Source organism: Schistocerca gregaria, chromosome 7 (assembly GCF_023897955.1).
Source record: "Schistocerca gregaria isolate iqSchGreg1 chromosome 7, iqSchGreg1.2, whole genome shotgun sequence".
NCBI classification, from domain to species: domain Eukaryota; kingdom Metazoa; phylum Arthropoda; class Insecta; order Orthoptera; family Acrididae; genus Schistocerca; species Schistocerca gregaria.
Genome location: NC_064926.1, coordinates 263,361,691 through 263,379,799, shown reverse-complemented (window position 1 = coordinate 263,379,799; position 18,109 = coordinate 263,361,691). Strand labels below are relative to the sequence as shown.

Sequence of the window (18,109 nt, the reverse complement as noted above, 5' to 3'; positions counted from 1 at the left end):
GCGCTGGAAAACTGCGTTCATTATAAACAGTTGCGTACAAAGTGTCATCGCGTTCTTCGGGATTGCAAAAGAGCTAGCTGAATTTCATTCACTAATTCTTTTAACAATTCCACTCCTTCCTCTGTCGTGTGGGCCAACCTCCGACGGCTCTCTGGGACCAAGATCCATTCCCCAGTTTCCAGCTTGACAGTCGCTGTCGATGTCATTGTGGACCCTATTGCTATCTCCAACAACTTGGGCCGCCATTCTGCGGAAATTTCGAGCTCTTCCCACTATCACCCTGCCTTCCTCCATCGGAAACGAGCGGATACCCTTCTCTTCTCCGAATCGTGAGTGCTGCAATGCCGTCTTCATTATGAGGGAGCTCGATCATACTCTCAGTTCATCCCAGTCCTCCGTCCCAGGGCCAGATGCTATCCACATTCAGTTGTTTCAGCACCTTTCTCTTGCGAGCAAGCACTTTCTATTTAACGTGTACAACCGCATTTTGGCAGCGCGCACATTTCTCGGACGCTGGCGTGAAGACACCGTCATACCTATACCTATACCTAAGGACAAAAATCTTCCTTCTAGCTACCGCCCCATCTCTCTTACCAGCTGCTTGTACAAGGTGGTGGAACATATGATTCATGCCCAGCTGGTATGGTGGCTCGAGTCTCGACATTTACTAACGAATGCGCAGTGTGGATTTCGAGTGCGGCGTTCTGCAGTGGCCCACTCATTAATTTGTCCACCCATGTCATGAATGGTCTTCTGCGGAAATCCCAGACTGTGGTCGTGTTTTTCGATTTAGAGAAGGCCTACGACACCTGCTGGAGAACTGATATCTTCTGTACTCTTTACAGGTGGGGCTTCCATGGACGCCAACCCTGTTATCTTTGGGCATTTTTGCAAGACCGAGTTTTCAAGGTGCGTGTGGGTTCTGCCTTGTTGGACACCTTGATCCAGGAAAATGGTGTGCCTCAGGTTTCCGCCCTGAGCGTCGTCGTCTTTGCTGTCGCCATTAACCCTACAATGACCTGTCTCCTGCTGGGCATCTCCAGCTCTCTTCTTGTTGACGATTTTGCTATATATTGCAGTTCTCCACGGACCTGTCTTACTGAGCGGCGTCTTCAGCGCTGTCGTGATCGTCTTTACTCCTGGAGCATCGACAATAGCTTTCGCTTTTTCCCTCACAAAACCGTCTGTGTGAATTTCTGACGGCGCAAATGGTTTCTCCCAGCGTCTCTACATCTTAGGCTGTGGCCCTTCCGTTCGTTGAAACTACGAAATTTCTGGGCCTCATGTTGGATAGGACTGTTCAACTGTGTGTGAAATCTTATGGGACTTAACTGCTAAGGTCATCAGTCCCTAAGCTTACACACTACGTAACGTACATTATCCTAAGGACAAACACACACACTTATGTCCGAGGGAGGACTCGAACCTCCGCCGGGACCAGCCGCTCGCTAGGAAACTCTCTTGGTTCTCCCATGTATCTTACCTGGCAGCCTGGTCTACGCCGTCCCGCAATCTCTTACGTGTCCTCTTTGGTACTTCCTGGGGTGACAATCGAACCACTCTCCTTCGTTTGTGCCGGCCCCTTGTCCATTCGAAACTCGACTATGGATGCTTTATTTATGCGTCTGCACGCCCATCCCTCTTACGCCATCTCAACACTATCCACCATCATGGCATCTGTTCAGCCACGGGCGCCTTTTACACCAGCCCAGTTGAGAGTCTGTATGCTGAAGCTGCTGAACTACCGCTGTCCTACCGCCGTGACTTTCTCCTCAGCAGGTATGCATGCCATTTGTCTGCCATGCGTGGCCACCCCTCCTATGCCTCCTTCTTTGACGATTCCTCTAGTTGTCAGTCTGGGGCTCGTTCCTCTTCTCTGTTACCTCCTGGAGTCTGCTTTCGCCACTCGCTACAGCGGCTTAACTTCACACTATCTGCAACTTTCCCGGTGGGTGTGAACTCTTCACCACCTTGGCTTCGTGAAGCGGCCCATGTTAACCTTGGCCATCATTCGCTTCCTAAGGACACTGCTCCAGCCTCAGTCCGTTGCCTCCAGTTTCACGACCTTCACATGGTACTTCGCGATAGTACCTTTGTCTACACTGATAGCTCTCGGACTGACCATGGACTCGGGTGTACCTTCGTCATTGGCACCCATGTCTTTCGATATCGACTTGCAGTCACACTCCTTATTATTTACAGCCGAGCTTTTCGCCTTGTATTAGGTCACAGATAAATGCAGCGACACAGCCTTTCTAGTTGTGTCCTCCGCTCAGACTCAATCAGTGCCCTCCTAAGTCTATGTGCGCTATATACTGCTCATCCCTTAGCGCAGCAAGTCCGGGAAAACGGGTACTTGCTCACTCTTCGTGAAGCCAGTGTCATGTTTCTGTGGGTCACTGACGCTGCTATCAAGGCTACAGTCCTCGTATTTTAGACCGCGAGTACCTATATTCCCTTTGATGATCTCTGCGTTGCCGTCTGTCAGGAGGTGCTGTTCCTTTGGGATCGCCAATGGTCCTCCCTTCAAGGGAATAAGAGTCGGCTCATTAAGCCTCTCCCAGCGCCTTCGACGACCTCCTCTCGGCCCTCCCGCTGGGAGGAGATTACTTCAACTGCGTTTTTAGCCATAGTCGTTTGCTAAGTGGCGATACCTCACCACTTCCTACACGTTGTTGTTGTTGTTTTTGTTGTTGTGGTCTTCTGTCCTGAGGCTGGTTTGATGCAGCTCTCCATGCCATACAGTAAAGCTGCATGCCCTCAGGAAAAATTACGGCTGTAGTTTCCCCTTGCTTTCAGCCGTTCGCAGTACCACAGCAGCAAGGCCGTCTTGGTTAGTGTTACAGGGCCAGATCAGTCAATCATCCTGACTGTTGCCCCTGCAACTATTGAAAAGGCTGCTGCCCCTCTTCAGGAACCACACGTTTGTCTGGCCTCTCAACAGATACCCCTTCTTTGTGGTTCACCTACGGTACGGCTATCTGTATCGTTGAGGCACGCAAGCCTCCCCACCAACGGCAAGGCCCATGGTTCATGAGGGGGGACTTCCTACACATTGCGCCCAAATTTTAACTGTCCACCACTTCCTGCTTAAATGCCTTTTTCTTTAACAATTTACGTTCCAGCTTGTGTTTGCCGTTTGATTTATCAGCGCGAATGACGCGCGGGCTGTCGACCGCGTTTTACTTTTTATCCGCCGAAGCAATATGGCGAAGGCTATTTGATTTTTAGCTTTTGGACCATTTCTGCATGGTGGTATTTAGTCCTTTATCCACGTGCCTGTTTTTAGCTGTCTCCTAATCTGTCCATTAGGACTGACGTATAGTCGTTTAACTTTTCTCTGTGTTCGTGTTCTATAGTTTTGACTTGGCCACGTACGACCCCAGTTGTTTTTGCGCCCTAAAGCAAAACAAAACCCAAACAGTACAGTAGCCCTGTGGGCAGCCGTGTGTTTGTTTTCTCTGGAAACTTCCATCCGATCTTATCAGTAATCGCAAAAGGGACGAGAGCAAATGAAGTCAAAGCATCCACATTTGCCAGTTAGCAGAGCATGTTAATATAATTGGAAAATCAACAAAATAAATGAAACATTATAGTAGCGAATACGAAATCACACAAAAAATTTAAACTTAAACGCAAAATTAATACGTTCCCCAAAGTTTTCGAACTTCCGGTACAGGTATCTTACCATCGTAATTGCCCGGTTTTTTAACTGATCTTTAATTTCCTCCAGGAAAGGAGAGGTCGGACTCTTTTAGTTCTTTTGAGCCACGTCAGCCTACCCGGAATTGGGGCAAGGGGAACCCAATTCAAAATAATAACTTTTTTCAAGGCACGAATGTTCGAAATTGTACAAGAGTGTAGTCGCAGCAACAAGAGCTTCACTTGGACCCACAGTGAATGCCGACGTATAGTCTTCAGTGGTTCATGTATTCTACAGTTCGTACCTTGTGAGAGTGGGCTTCATCAGTCACCTCATTACATATGTGCCGACGCCGCCCTGAAGTGAAGGGTTTGCGGCCCGGCGGTACTAGCAAGTTTGTACACCGCTGGTTTAGAGTCAATTGCCAGTTTTCGCACCTTACATACATAAATCATTTTTTAGTTCGTTCTGATCTTTTGATGATTTTACTAGACGACAAACGACAGCATTATCAGCGAACAATCTAAAAGGGCTGCTCAGTTTCTCTCTTAGATTAAGAACACAAAAGGGCCTCTAACACTTCCTTGGCGAACCTCAGCTATCGTTTCGGTTTCACTAGATACTTCATATCAGTTAGTAACTCGTTAATTCGTGTGAAAAAAGAGCCAGTTGTGTTTCCCAAGAACGATATTTTCTGAATTCGTGCTAGTCAATAAACCTTTTTCTTAGATACATTTCATAATGTTTCAGTATCCTGTTGCAGATCGGTGTGAATGTTATGGATCTACAATTCAGCGGATTACATCCTTTTTTTCCTTTCTTGTGTATAGGTGTGAGCTGTTCAACTTCCCTGTCTTTAGATACAGAATTTTCGATTAGGCATCGGTTGTATACGATTGCTACAAGTAGCGTCATTTCCTCATCATTCTGCGAAAGGTAAATACGTTCATATTCAGTATCGTAAGAGTATGTGCGACTGTTCTGAAGACAACCCACCAGCTGGAATGGAGCACGTTATCCTAGACGGAGGTCTGAGTGTCACCCATAGAGACAGAAATAATTCAATACGTCCCCTATGCACTATGATAGTGCCTTACTGTTGTCATTTACAGGCCTTTGTCCCACGTAATGTGTTTATCTATGGGAGAGAGCTATCCGACATAGAATTTAGTAGTTAAAACAAGATGTTGGCAAGAGATTGTCCTATTATGAAGACTAATACTTAACCCTAAACGAAGATAAGTAACGTCTGTCTACAGTAACCTTCAAGCATACCATTAATGAATCAGCTGAAGTCAATGTTTTCGTAAAATGTGTTTGGGAATAGAAATTTGTGAGGATATGAAACGGAACTATCACATCAGTCCAGTCGTGGCTAAAGCAAATGGGCTACGATTCGTTGGTGAAATATTAAGAAATCGCTTCATGTTTGCCGTAGAAACTGTTTATTATGTGTTCATACAACTTGTAATTAAATGCTCAAAATACACACCGTATTTCACAACTTCTAGGGGTTGTGTAGCTGACTTAGTAGATCAAGTTTTGATAAGGAATCTGTGTACCGTTTGGATGTAAAATAAGTTTGAAGATCGGATCACTGTCAAATCTCCCGCTTCACGGTACGCACACAAATTTAGAAGAGGGCGCCGTCATCAGTCCCTGTTGTAATTATACCGTAATTACCATTTTCAACCGATTGCAACAACGGTTGCGAGAAACTGGCACGTTCGCAGCTAGGAGGATTGACTGTGGTGCTCCAAGGACACGACACATTCTCTAGTTTGAAGGGGACGTCCTACATCAGGTCAGGTAGAGGAGAACCCGACGACGAGCACTCGTAACACTGCCCATGCCATGGACTCCTGCAGCGCACACATGTTGGAGCTCGTTGTCTCCGCCGTGTGCGTACCGTGAAGTGGGAGACTTGAAAGTGATCCGACCTTCAAATGTACTTTACATCCGAACGGTACATTTCGGGCCAGGGGTTCCTTATCAAAACTTTATCTACTAAGTCCCCTCCATAACCCCTAGAAGCCTATAACAGGAATTGCGAAACCCTAGCATATCACAAAACCATCAAAACACGTACAGGAAAGGATACGTAAATAGTTGTAGGCCTGTTAGGCTAGCGGAAGCTTCAGTTGTGCTGGAAGACAACTGGTCCACGCTTAAGAAACCATGTCTAATATCTAAAGTCTCACGAAAGTCTACTTCGAAAATCCCTTGGAGCAGTGTCCCAGGAGTAATGTGCACTTCATTCCTCTAGCGTACGACTGCTTTGGGGATAGTATAGGTAAACTTGACGAACAATAACTCGTAGTTTTATGAGCAGTCATTCTTCCTAAGCGCCATCGGTGAATAACAGGAACACCTTTTAATTCACTGCACAGTCTACCACGCACTCTGAAGTGATTTTCGTAAGAGCGTAGATGCAGCAATCTAAATGGCTCGCGGAGTACGATAATTCCTCCGTATTTTTTTCCCGACTACTTGATCTGATTCATCCATAATGAGGCTGTGTACCACAGTACTCTCTGTTGTTAAAAATGTCGGGGCTTTTGGCGCAGTGTGAGCAAATGTTTCACGGTTTTTTCGCTGTTAATCTCCAAAGACAAATTAAGGGCAAACAGTGTGTGGATATTTTAAGTGGTCAAGTACATCATTAGCACAGACCTTTCCTCCCCTCTCCACTTTCCTGTTACGACATAGACTATGATGACAATATCCCCTTTTGTCAAAGGATTGGCGCTAGATATGATCTGACCATCACCTGAATGAATCGTTACTCCTTATCTGATACCTCTAGTCACCCGACTTAAATTATCGAGCATCTGTAGCCGGCCTTGGAGCAGAAAACTGCAAAAAATTCCCCGAAAACAGTTCACGAATTGTGTACGTCTATCCCTGCGAAGAATCGCAAAGATACGGTAGAATAAGTGCGAGTCAGGTTTGCATTACGCATTTTATATTATTTATTACACTGATAATGGTTTGTGATTGCACATGTAATCTTAAAGTTTGACTGTTTCTATTTATCAGTTTCACTAATTGTTCGGACTAACCTTCGGCGCTCAGTTAGGTTCACCTGTGATCTAGAGTTTCCGGAAGAGTTTTGCATCGATTTCTAATCGAAAGAATTTGTGATCTTCGACGTCGTTCATTGCTTGCCTATCATTTCTGAATATAAAGATAATGTTCTGACTGACTGACTCATCATGCCAAGTCCAAACCGCTAAGGATAGAAACTTGACGTTTGGAGAGGGTGTGGATCTTATACTGCAGGCATTTAGGAAGGGATGGTCCGAATTTCCACTCATGGCGGGGGTGAAATAGGGGACGGAAGGCTTTTTAAAAGTATGCCGTTATTAAGGGAATTTTGAAGCTAGAACTACGAAAACTGGTATTTGGTTTCTGAGTCAGAGAATAAAAAATACGTGTTTCAGCATTTTTGGAAATTCAAACACTGATGGGGTAAAATGATGGGTAAAAGTTCTTTTGACAATAAATAGTTACGAAAGGATTTTTAAGGCCACATCTATGACAATTGGTATTTGACTTCTTGATTGGAAATTTAAAAAACATGTGTTTCAGCGTTTCTGGAAATTCAGCTTCTAAGGGAGTGCAATAGGGGATGAAATTTTTTTAAATGCTTCGTTACATTAAAAAATTTTAAAGCTACATCTATAAAGTTGGTATTTCACTTCTCGGTTAGATATAAATAAATATTTGTTAGGGAATAAAAATCGCTAAGGAAATATTCCATGAACCCAAAACACATGATTAACGTAAACTTTGGACTCTAACTACCAGAATCGCTTTTTGCTCAGAAGTACATTCGAAAAAGATCATGTTATATGATCTTAATTAGCGTGAAAAGCTTAGAAGGTGTTGCAGTTTGTGAACAATATACACTTCTATTAAATAAAAATTTAAAATACCATACAGTCTAAGCGAGCGAAGCAACGGCCGCTAAGCTAAAATAAGAAAACACTTCCTTCTTAACTGAACTATGGGTCAAAATTGCTGCAAGCAATATGCCCCGTTTTGTGAATGATCTACAATACATTAAAGTGTCTCTGTTATGTTTGAGTACTCTGGGAACGAAATGTTTCTTAATTACGTGGAACGTGGGTCATAACAGACATCATTCAATAAATTTACCGTTCACTAGTCTCATCAGTTTCGGGAGACGTAATAACCAAATTTCCATTGTAAATAACGCAGCACCAAGCAACATTTGCACACACTATCTACACATGTGCTGCGTAAAGTTAACGGTTCAGTGTGTTTGCAGAGGGGGCGATTTTGAAATTCTGTCCTTCAAGATTTCACGAGTAGCGCGTACAAACAGAGCAAGATAAGAACTGCGTGAAGAGCAAAACTGGAAGATGTGCCCAAAACACAAATCACGCAATGCAGAGCTATTAAAGTTGATTGTCTTACAGAAAGCAACAACCTCAAAGCCTCGGACGTCAAACTAGTTGCGCCATGTCGATAATTTTTGGCAGTGACAGCGTCGATTAGCATCGCCAAAACAAGGGTCTAGAAAAAAGTGGTGTGTAACAACGCATAACTAGATTATTTGTTGTGCGTATTAAATACTGAGTAGTCCGGCCAAGTACCGAAAAGCTAGCTTTAGAGTGATGGAGGCTTACCACTACCTTTCTGTACGTGAAAATACATGGTGACAATTATTGAACTACACTCCTGGAAATTGAAATAAGAACACCTTGAATTCATTGTCCCAAGAAGGAGAAACTTTATTGACACATTCCTGGGGTTAGATACATCACATGATCACACTGACAGAACCACAGGCACATACACACAGGCAACAGAGCATGCACAATGTCGGCACTACTACAGTGTATATCCACCTTTCGCAGCAATGCAGGCTGCTATTCTCCCATGGAAACGATCGTAGAGATGCTGGATGTAGTCCTGTGGAACGGCTTGCCACGCCATTTCCACCTGGCGCCTCAGTTGGACCAGCGTTCGTGCTGGACGTGCAGACCGCGTGAGACGACGCTTCATCCAGTCCCAAACATGCTCAATGGGGGACAGATCCGGAGATCTTGGTGGCCAGGGTAGTTGACTTACACCTTCTACAGCACGTTGGGTGGCACGGGATACATGCGGACGTGCATTGTCCTGTTGGAACAGCAAGTTCCCTTGCCCGTCTAGGAATGGTAGAACGATGGGTTCGATGACGGTTTGGATGTACCGTGCACTATTCAGTGTCCCCTCGACGATCACCAGAGGTGTACGGCCAGTGTAGGAGATCGCTCCCCACACCATGATACCGGGTGTTGGCCCTGTGTGCCCCGGTCGTATGCAGTCCTGATTGTGGCGCTCACCTGCACGGCACCAAACACGCATACGACCATCATTGGCACCAAGGCAGAAGCGACTCTCATCGCTGAAGACGACACGTCTCCATTCGTCCCTCCATTCACGCCTGTCGCGACACCACTGGAGGCGGGCTGCACGATGTTGGGGCGTGAGCGGAAGACGGCCTAACGGTGTGCGGGACTGTAGCCCAGCTTCATGGAGACGGTTGCGAATGGTCCTCGCCGATACCCCAGGAGCAACAGTGTCCCTAATTTGCTGGGAAGTGGCGGTGCGGTCCCCTACGGCACTGCGTAGGATCCTACGGTCTTGGCGTGCATCCGTGCGTCGCTGCGGTCCGGTCCCAGGTCGACGGGCACGTGCACCTTCCGCCGACCACTGGCGACAACATCGATGTACTGTGGAGACCTCACGCCCCACGTGTTGAGCAATTCGGCGGTTACGTCCACCCGGCCTCCCGCATGCCCACTATACGCCCTCGCTCAAAGTCCGTCAACTGCACATACGGTTCACGTCCACGCTGTCGCGGCATGCTACCAGTGTTAAAGACTGCGATGGATCTCCGTATGCCACGCAAACTGGCTGACACTGACGGCGGCGGTGCACAAATGCTGCGCAGCTAGCGCCATTCGACGGCCAACACCGCGGTTCCTGGTGTGTCCGCTGTGCCGTGCGTGTGATCATTGCTTGTACAGCCCTCTCGCAGTGTCCGGAGCAAGTATGGTGGGTCTGACACACCGGTGTCAATGTGTTCTTTTTTCCATTTCCAGGAGTGTACATGAAAAAAATTTAAATTAGTTACAAACTACGGCGTGCATAGACTTTATTCGACATGTGAATGTCACTATAGATATTCGGATTTAGGTTATGACATGTTCGATATGCCTGCCATCGTTGGCGAAGATGTTGCGCAAACGAGTAGCGAAATTCTGCATGCCCTGCTGAAGTGTCGGAACATCGATGCTGTCGATGACCTCCTGAATAGCTGTTTTCAGCTCAGCAATGGTTTTGGGGTTATTGCTATACACCTTGCCTTTAATATAGCCCCACAAAAAGTAGTCGCATGTGTTCACATCCGGAGAATATGGCGGCCAATGTAAGTGGCCTCTGGACATCTCGATGCCAAAATGCGCTTCCCAAAGTGCTCCTTTAGGGCATCAGACTCTCTCAGACTTCGATGGGGCACAGCTCCGTCTTGTATGAACCACACCTTGTCAAAATCAGAGTCATTTTCGATAATGGGGATGAAGTCCTCTTCCAAAACCTTCACGCACCGTGCCATCAAGAAATATCGCACCGATTATTTCGTGACTGGACACTGCACACCACACAGTCACCCGTTGAGGGTGAAGAGACTTCTCGATCGAGAAATGCGGATTTTCAGTCCCCCAAATGCGTCAGTTTTGCTTGTTAACGAATCCATCCAAATGAAAGTGGATACACATACTAATTCCCATCACGCCCCGCGGCCAACCGTGCAGTTTGGACGTCCTAACGCAAACCGTTCAGAATTTATTACGATTTTATTTCATATCGTTGAATAATTGTTACTCTGTAAGTGCCAAACGTTTAATTTCACTGTATGATTGGTGAAAGCTCGTATGAGGGATGTTCAAAAGAAAAAGTGCAAAACAGCACTGTAGGTGTAACTGAAATCTGTATTCAAAAGCAATCACTAGAAGCCTAAGTTCCACTATACCACTGTTTCACAAATTAAAGGAGTCCTTGTTCCCAGGATTCCTGTGGCTGTGAAAGGAGCCAGTCCTGCACTGTGTCCTTTAGTTTGTCGCCCGATTTGAAATACTTCCTTTGTTTCAGCGAACCAGACACATGGAAGTCTCAGGGCGACATGTTCGATCTGTAGAGCGGATGCTCAGGCTGTTCCGACTTGTATTTGGCCGTTACGCTTTGTGTGACCTTAGAGACGTGTGGACGTGCGTTACGTGTAGCAGGAGCACTCCCTCCATGAGCAGACCAGGCCGTTTACTCTTGATGGACTTCGGTAGGCTACGGAGTGTCTCACAGTATACGACACTGTTACCTGTTTATCTGTGCTCCAGGAATTCCATGATAATCGGACCTCGGGCGTTGAGAAAGGCTGTGAACTTCACCTTGTCTGCTGAGGGCACAGCTGTGAATTTTTTTAAGGGGAGGTGACGACGTAACATCCGCGGCCCTAGACGTCTCACTACATTACATCAAAGTGGCATAAGCAGATTTCAACCCGTTTGCTTGTTACAACGTTTCGTACCTTCTCATTCGACCACTCCTTATAAACAGGATAAGCGGTTGGTATTTAATGTCCCGTCCACGTCGTTGTCGTCTGAGGCAGAGTACTAAGACCGGATTGGATAAGGATGGTGCGATGAATCCGTCCACGGTCTTTTTGAAGAAACCGTCTTGGCGTTCGCCTGACGTGTTTTACGGAAACCCCGGGCTCTTACTCGGCATGCCCCAAACACACGTTCAGTGCTCTAACTTGGGATCCCCCAGGCATACGTTCCGTATCACTCTGCCGCGTGACTCGAAAATAGCAAAAGTACACCCAAAAACCATCGGGCTAGGATCGACTTTGAGTGCCAGATCATTGAACTTCAATAGAAAAATTTAGGGTTGTCATGTATAAATTTTAGAAAAGAATGGAAAGAAAAGCACTTAGTCTGCTACTCCAAAAGAACATCGGCGGTGTAGCTGAGTTCAACGTCCCTATTCGCCAAATACCTCACAATTATGGATTCCTGTGCCCCCCATTGTATTCGCATGTGGAATTTAAGTAGTCACTTGCGGACAGTTTGGAGATCAAGAATGGTATTTTGCGCACTTCTCCTGCAGCCAACTAAATCGTGACATGAAAACTACTTCCACCACCATCAACGTCCGGCTGGCTGTTCATTCCATTAAATGTGCTTCAGGTAGATTGAAATAAAGATGGGTGCAAATTAAGTATCAAGTTATTAAACAGGAGGTCTAAAGCAGGTCTTCTCTTTCGCCTGAGCATGAGACACCAATGACAGATGAGATTTTATAGTCGAAGCACACGGAACGAAATAGCGCAGTGGTTAGCACACAGGACTCGCATTCGGGAGGACGACGGTTCAAACACGCGTCCGGCCATTCTGGTTTAGGTTTTCCGTGATTTCCCTGAATCGTTTAAGACAAATGCCGGCTTGGTTCCTTCGAAAAGCCACAGCCGACTTCCTCCTCCGTCCTTCCCTAACCCGAGCTTGTGCTCCGTCTCTAATGACCCCGTTGTCGACGAAACGTTAAAAAAAAAAAGAAAGAAAAAAAGAAACGCGCTAGTCGAAGAATTCTAACAACTAAAAAAAAGGAAGAAAGCTCCTGTTGAATATCAACGAAAGCTATCACCTATAGGTGCCACATGAATACATTTCGAAGTGGAGAAACAGGGAAGACACTTTAAGAAACTATTATGCAACTTTGATGCCATCTACATCACTGCTTGTTTACAAACCTCCACATCTGATCACATTAATGTATTTTCCACATTGTTTTCACGGCACCGTTTCTTTTATTTAAATGTTGATCGGCACAGTAAAGCTGAACAAAATGCGTTTTGAATGATGCGTTTTTTTGGATTGGCTAGGTGACGTACAGCCTAGGACCGATATACGATTCTCAGGCTGACGGGCATAATGACCTTCTATAATTTAACAGCCTATGCCTGAACCAAAGCTTTCCTCGTTCCTCCAATCTCTCATATTGTTGTGGATCCATGTCAACTGGACTGCAGAATTCACAGCTCTATGACTACATGTGGCACTGTTATACATCTCATAGGGTTAAGATTGACACAGTTCCCAGTATGGACATCGTTGGAAACTTGAAATTATTCTTATTTTTCCTTTCTTCTAGTTATTTTTGTTTTCCGACTGATGAATTTGAACCTCAACCTTAAGTTTGGTTGTACACACCTACACGGTCGTGTTCTTCACAGTCTACTACAGTAGCTCTGACGTGTAAAGCTGACGTTAAAATTAGCAAACCATCACGCGTCTTCCCCGATCGTTCACAGAAAACTGGATGTCACACATACTGTGAGGTCAACGTGACTATAGCATCCCACAACACGAGTCAATGGAAGGAACGGAAAAAGACTGTTGTCAATTAGCAAGCAGTTCACAGAGCACTGAGGTGGTGTTCTTCGTTACAACATAGCTCGGAGGCATTTGGATGATTTCACTCGGGAAGAATCATCGGGAAACTGAAAGAAAGACGAAGTGTTACAGATGGAGCGGATGGGAGCAGATTCAGTCTGAGTAGTGATTCAGGACGTACCCTCATATGGTGAAAGGTGGCAATACGTAATGTATACAGGATCACTGTCGCACATTATCGCTTTGGTGGTGCTAGTGTTATGGTGTGCGGAGACATAGACCTAATGTTGCATGAGCGTACTAGCCTCCAAATCTTTGACCACGGTACGCTTACTCGTAAACGTCACTGTGACACTGTACTCCTACCCCACACGCGTATTTTCAGGGATGCATACGGCCCTGACTTCATTTTTACGGGTGGCAATGCGCGACCGCATAGATCAGCGGAGGTAATAGAGCTCTTGGGACGAGAGGATATTCGCCAAATGGACTGGCATGTCCGTTTCCCCGTCTTAAAGCTCATCAAGCTTGTGTGAGCGGTGTTAGGAAGACGTATTGCAGCACTTCTTCGTGCAGTCGTCAACTGCGCTGGTGGATGAGTGGAACGCCCTACCACAAGAACATCCTAACGAAGATGCGGCCAGCAAGGGGGCACGTTGCAGAAGATGCATTTCCGTTCGTGATGATCACACACGATAAGACCCGAGTCCAGCCTTTTGTAATGTTCAGGCGACCATCATTAATCGCGGTGACTTCACTGTAAGTTGTTGCCTGTGTATAAAAGTATATTTCAGTTCGTCTTACTGGGTATTTTTTTCAGTTACCTTCTGCACTATACTACAGCAGTTCTTTCTAAATATGGTCCACGCTTTATCGAGCTATATTACTAGCCAGTGTCACTATGCTAAAGTTACTTTCGTCCTCAAGTTTTGCACACCAGTATGTTGTTGTTGTGGTCTTCAGTTCTGAGACTGGTTCGATGCAACTCTCCATGCTACCCTATCCTGTGCAAGCTCCTTCATCTCCCAGTACTTACTGCAACCTACATCCTTCTGAATCTGCTTAGTGTATTCATCTCTTGGTTTCCCTCTACGATTTTTACCCTCCGCGCTGCCCCCCTATGCTAAATTTGTAATCCCTTGATGACTCAGAACATGTCCTACAAACCGGACCCGTCTTCTTGTCAAGTTGTGCACAAACTCCTCCCTAATTCTATTCAACACCTCGTCATAAGTTATGTGATCTACCCATCTAATCTACAGCATTCTTCTGTAGCACCACGTTTCGAAAGCTTCTATTCTCTTCTTGTCCAAACTATTTATCGTCTATGTTTCATTTCCATACATGGCTACACTCCATACAAATACTTTCAGAAAGGACTTCCCGACACTTAAATCTATACTCGCTGTTAACAAATTTCTCTTCTTCAGAAACGCTTTCCTTGCCATTGCCAGTCGCCGTTTTATATCCTCTCTACTTCGACCATCATCAGTTATTTTGCTCCCCAAATAGCAAAACTCCTTTACTACTTTAAGCATCTCATTTCCTAATTTAATTCCCTCAGCACCACCCGATTTAATTGGACTCCATTCCATTATCCTCGTCTTGCTTTTGTTGATGTTCATCCTATAAGCTTTCTCTAAGTCTACAAATGCTAGAAACATAGGTTTGCCTTTCCTTAATCTTTCTTCTAAGATAAGTCGTAAGGTCAGTATTGCCTCACGTGTTCCAATATTTCTACGGAACTGATCTTCCCCGAGGTCGGCTTCTACCAGTTTTTCCATACACCAGTATATCATGGTGGAAATCCGAGCGCCACGATGTTGGAGCGGTCTTTGTTACAGTTCGAAAAGAGCTGTCGAGGAAGAGATAAAGTGGCACTGAAATCGCCGCCGCACAAAGGAATCTGCACAACTTCCCCGTATACAGCATGAAAAAAGGGAAGATAAAGTGATTTAGAAGTCTCAGTATTTCTAGTCTCGCTCGACAATGTTAAATCTGCAGTTTCGTGCAGTTGCAGACAAACATAGCTAGACAATTGTGATAACTGTGTAACGAATGAAAATCCTGTACCAAAATTACTTGAGAAGCAATGATCTTGAACTGAATTATCTCCCTTTAAGCTGCGATTCCTCTGTTGTATACAGAGAACTAAAGAGTTGCTAAGAAATAATGCAACGACCAACTCCTACTCAGTCTTAGCCAGCTGAACTGATACATTGTATAGTGATCTAATTGTGACCGAGACGCTCAATCTTCCTTTCTTCCAACAACCTGAACACCAGTCAGTCTGTGAGGTATTCGATCTAAATTGGACGGACGTTCATTGGTGATGGTAGGCAGAGTGAAATATTCTATGGTTAAGATATTGGACTATTTCTGGAAAAGCAGGTTTCGAAGCTTTATCCAGCCATCATGAAAAACGTTCTCTATATAACTTTGTTTCTTTCAATAAGATTATTGCCATATTTTACAAAACTGTGCAGCGATAATGACTCAATCAGTCCTTGTCTGACAGCAGAAGTCTTCCATGTCTTTTTGGAGCGTCTTCGAGTACGATAAAGCTGAAGATCGAGATCCTAATTTATAAGAGCACTGATGTGACTCGCATTTGTGCTTTTCTCCGTTTTTTTGGAATTTTCCCTCGTGATCGCAGTCGCTTCATTTACCAGACGTCACTTCCGGCGTTTATTTCGCAAAAGATTTATGCTTAAGTAGACTTATTGGAATGTGCAGTTCATACTAGTACATCAGATTATTGCAACTAATAATCCTTTAGGTTTGCCTTTAGGCATACAACCCCTCCCATGATGGTTTGCCTGGCTTTCAACCTCGCTCTCCACAGGCACATAGCAGACGGAGGCATTGAGCGACATGCGGACCTATATTTCATAATACAATACGAATTTTTTTTTCTCCTTTTGTATTCGAAAGGAACGTTGGAGGGACTGATTAATAGTTGCATGTATCCCCCGCCCATAAGGAACCGTACGGTGGCGTTCAAAGTGTATTTGCAAATGTAGATTTCAATATATTCAATTTCCCGAAAGGTTCTAGTGTCAATGTAAATAGTGACTGTATTCTTAAACCACATAATATCTATGGTGCGTATGTATGTAGGTATTCACCATAGATGACATTTACTCCAGATACGATTATGTCATCATGTTCAAGTAAATATAGGAAGAGATATATAGTTTAATCTCTGAAAAACAGAGTGAATGGAAAAACATTTCGCTTTCAAACAATTGCTCATTTATGTGTTTGCATGTCTTATTAGAAATTAATTCAGGCTGAGTTAGTACGAAGCATAATATTTGAAGTGATTCCGGTCTATTATCCGACGACGAATATCATTACCAGATATACATGAAAAGCATACATAAGCCAACGACCGACACTTTTTCTGTCGTACACTCTATCTTGAAGTTGAGGTTTCACATAGCTTTTACTGATTTCGCTTTGGCCTTGAGAAGTTAAGCACTTGTCACTTGACGGATACCTCAACATCAGCCTTATCTCGCACTTACAGCTATCACTTGATCTGCAAACACAACTCGTCATTGTCCCTCAACGTAGTGACAGTCCATTGCACGCATCAGCTCGCATTGTTACAAGAAACCCCATGCATGGCAACGTCCGATTAATCTTACGAGAACGTAAGCCTCATAGATACGAGAACGTAACATGAATGTCCAAAACAGAACTATTTTGTTATTGCTGGACAGACACACAACAGCAAGACAACTGCTCCACACAGAACCAAGTAGCTACAAGAGCGCACAGCCACGACCTCTGCTGGCAACATTCTGTACATCACGATAACAGAAGGCGGAGCCTTGACCACACCACTGCGCGTCGACCAATGAAGGCAAGCTACGTCACGCTGACGCGCCGTTCCTTTTTCCCCTCGCACCACAGCAGTCTGCGCTCCTTTGTGACGGAAGCAACAAAACCAGTAGTACGCGCGTGAGAGACGGTAGTCCCGTGCAAGCAGGCAGCTGGGGACATACATACATACATACTAGTTTGGCAGCTGGCGTAATACACAACTCCCTGGGTAGACAGCAAACAAGACGCACGGGGTCTTAGTGTTTAGCAGCACCATGGCTTCGGCTTCGAAAATGAATTTGTCGTTTGCTGGCTGCGGCTTCCTTGGAATATATCATATCGGAGTCGCCGTGTGTTTTAAGAAGTTCGTACCTCACGTGCTGTTGAACAAGATTTCTGGAGCGTCTGCTGGAGCCATCGCTGCCTGTGCTCTCCTCTGCGAGTTGCCAATTGGTGAGTAACAGCTTGCTTTATTTCCACATAAAATAGTATATGATACTGACAATATGCATCAGTTTACAGTTTAATCAGAAAATTTGAATCATTGCAGAGCAACAGTGGAAGCCCTCAACAAACATATCGCCTTTTGAAACTATTAGTTTGCTTTCTTGTGTACCTAGCTGCGAAATTTGTTTGTTGTTATGCAGTGAACCTTGCGCGCAATTTCGTTAGTGCTTAATGACAGTTACTTAGTTTTACACTACGATTTTACTAGAAAACTTGTTAATTCAACACAACGAACAATAGCCAACGGTGTCATATTTATCAGTGCAGCTTTGTTTACAGTAGGCCGTATAATTATTATATGATGGCCTATGATGCCGTTCAGAAAGAAGAGAGTGTAGAAAGCGAAATAAAGACAGCATTGTAGATAGGTGATTATTTTTTCTTAGACTCCCTATTGTGAATTTTCTCCGCAAACAACCGCAGCTGGTGGAAAGCAAGAGATTGCTGTTGACATGTTCGCTATCATATTACTATTTCACGAGAGCGTAATGCATAAACGCTGTTGAGTGAAATGAACGCGCTGATTCGAGAGAGCTCTTCAGTTTGCTTTTTGTGTAAGATTGCAACTACTAACATATTGTTCATGGCTATCGTGACTGTTTCCCCAATGACAGTTATATTTCAAAGGTATTGTAAAACAAACGAGTACTATCTATTACTGACA

The 18,109-nt window shown here is 44.8% G+C and overlaps 1 protein-coding gene across 1 annotated transcript in view; it reads left to right on the top strand.

Annotated features, from left to right (window-relative positions):
- Positions 1-16,995: 16,995 nt before the first annotated feature.
- Positions 16,996-18,109, top strand: part of LOC126282167 (patatin-like phospholipase domain-containing protein 2) — a 33,147-nt gene continuing 32,033 nt past the window's right edge. Inside the window, exon 1 of the mRNA XM_049981692.1 lies at positions 16,996-17,391. Coding sequence (XP_049837649.1) covers positions 17,214-17,391 — 178 coding nt within the window. The 5' untranslated portion in view covers positions 16,996-17,213. The remainder of the gene's footprint in view (positions 17,392-18,109) is intronic.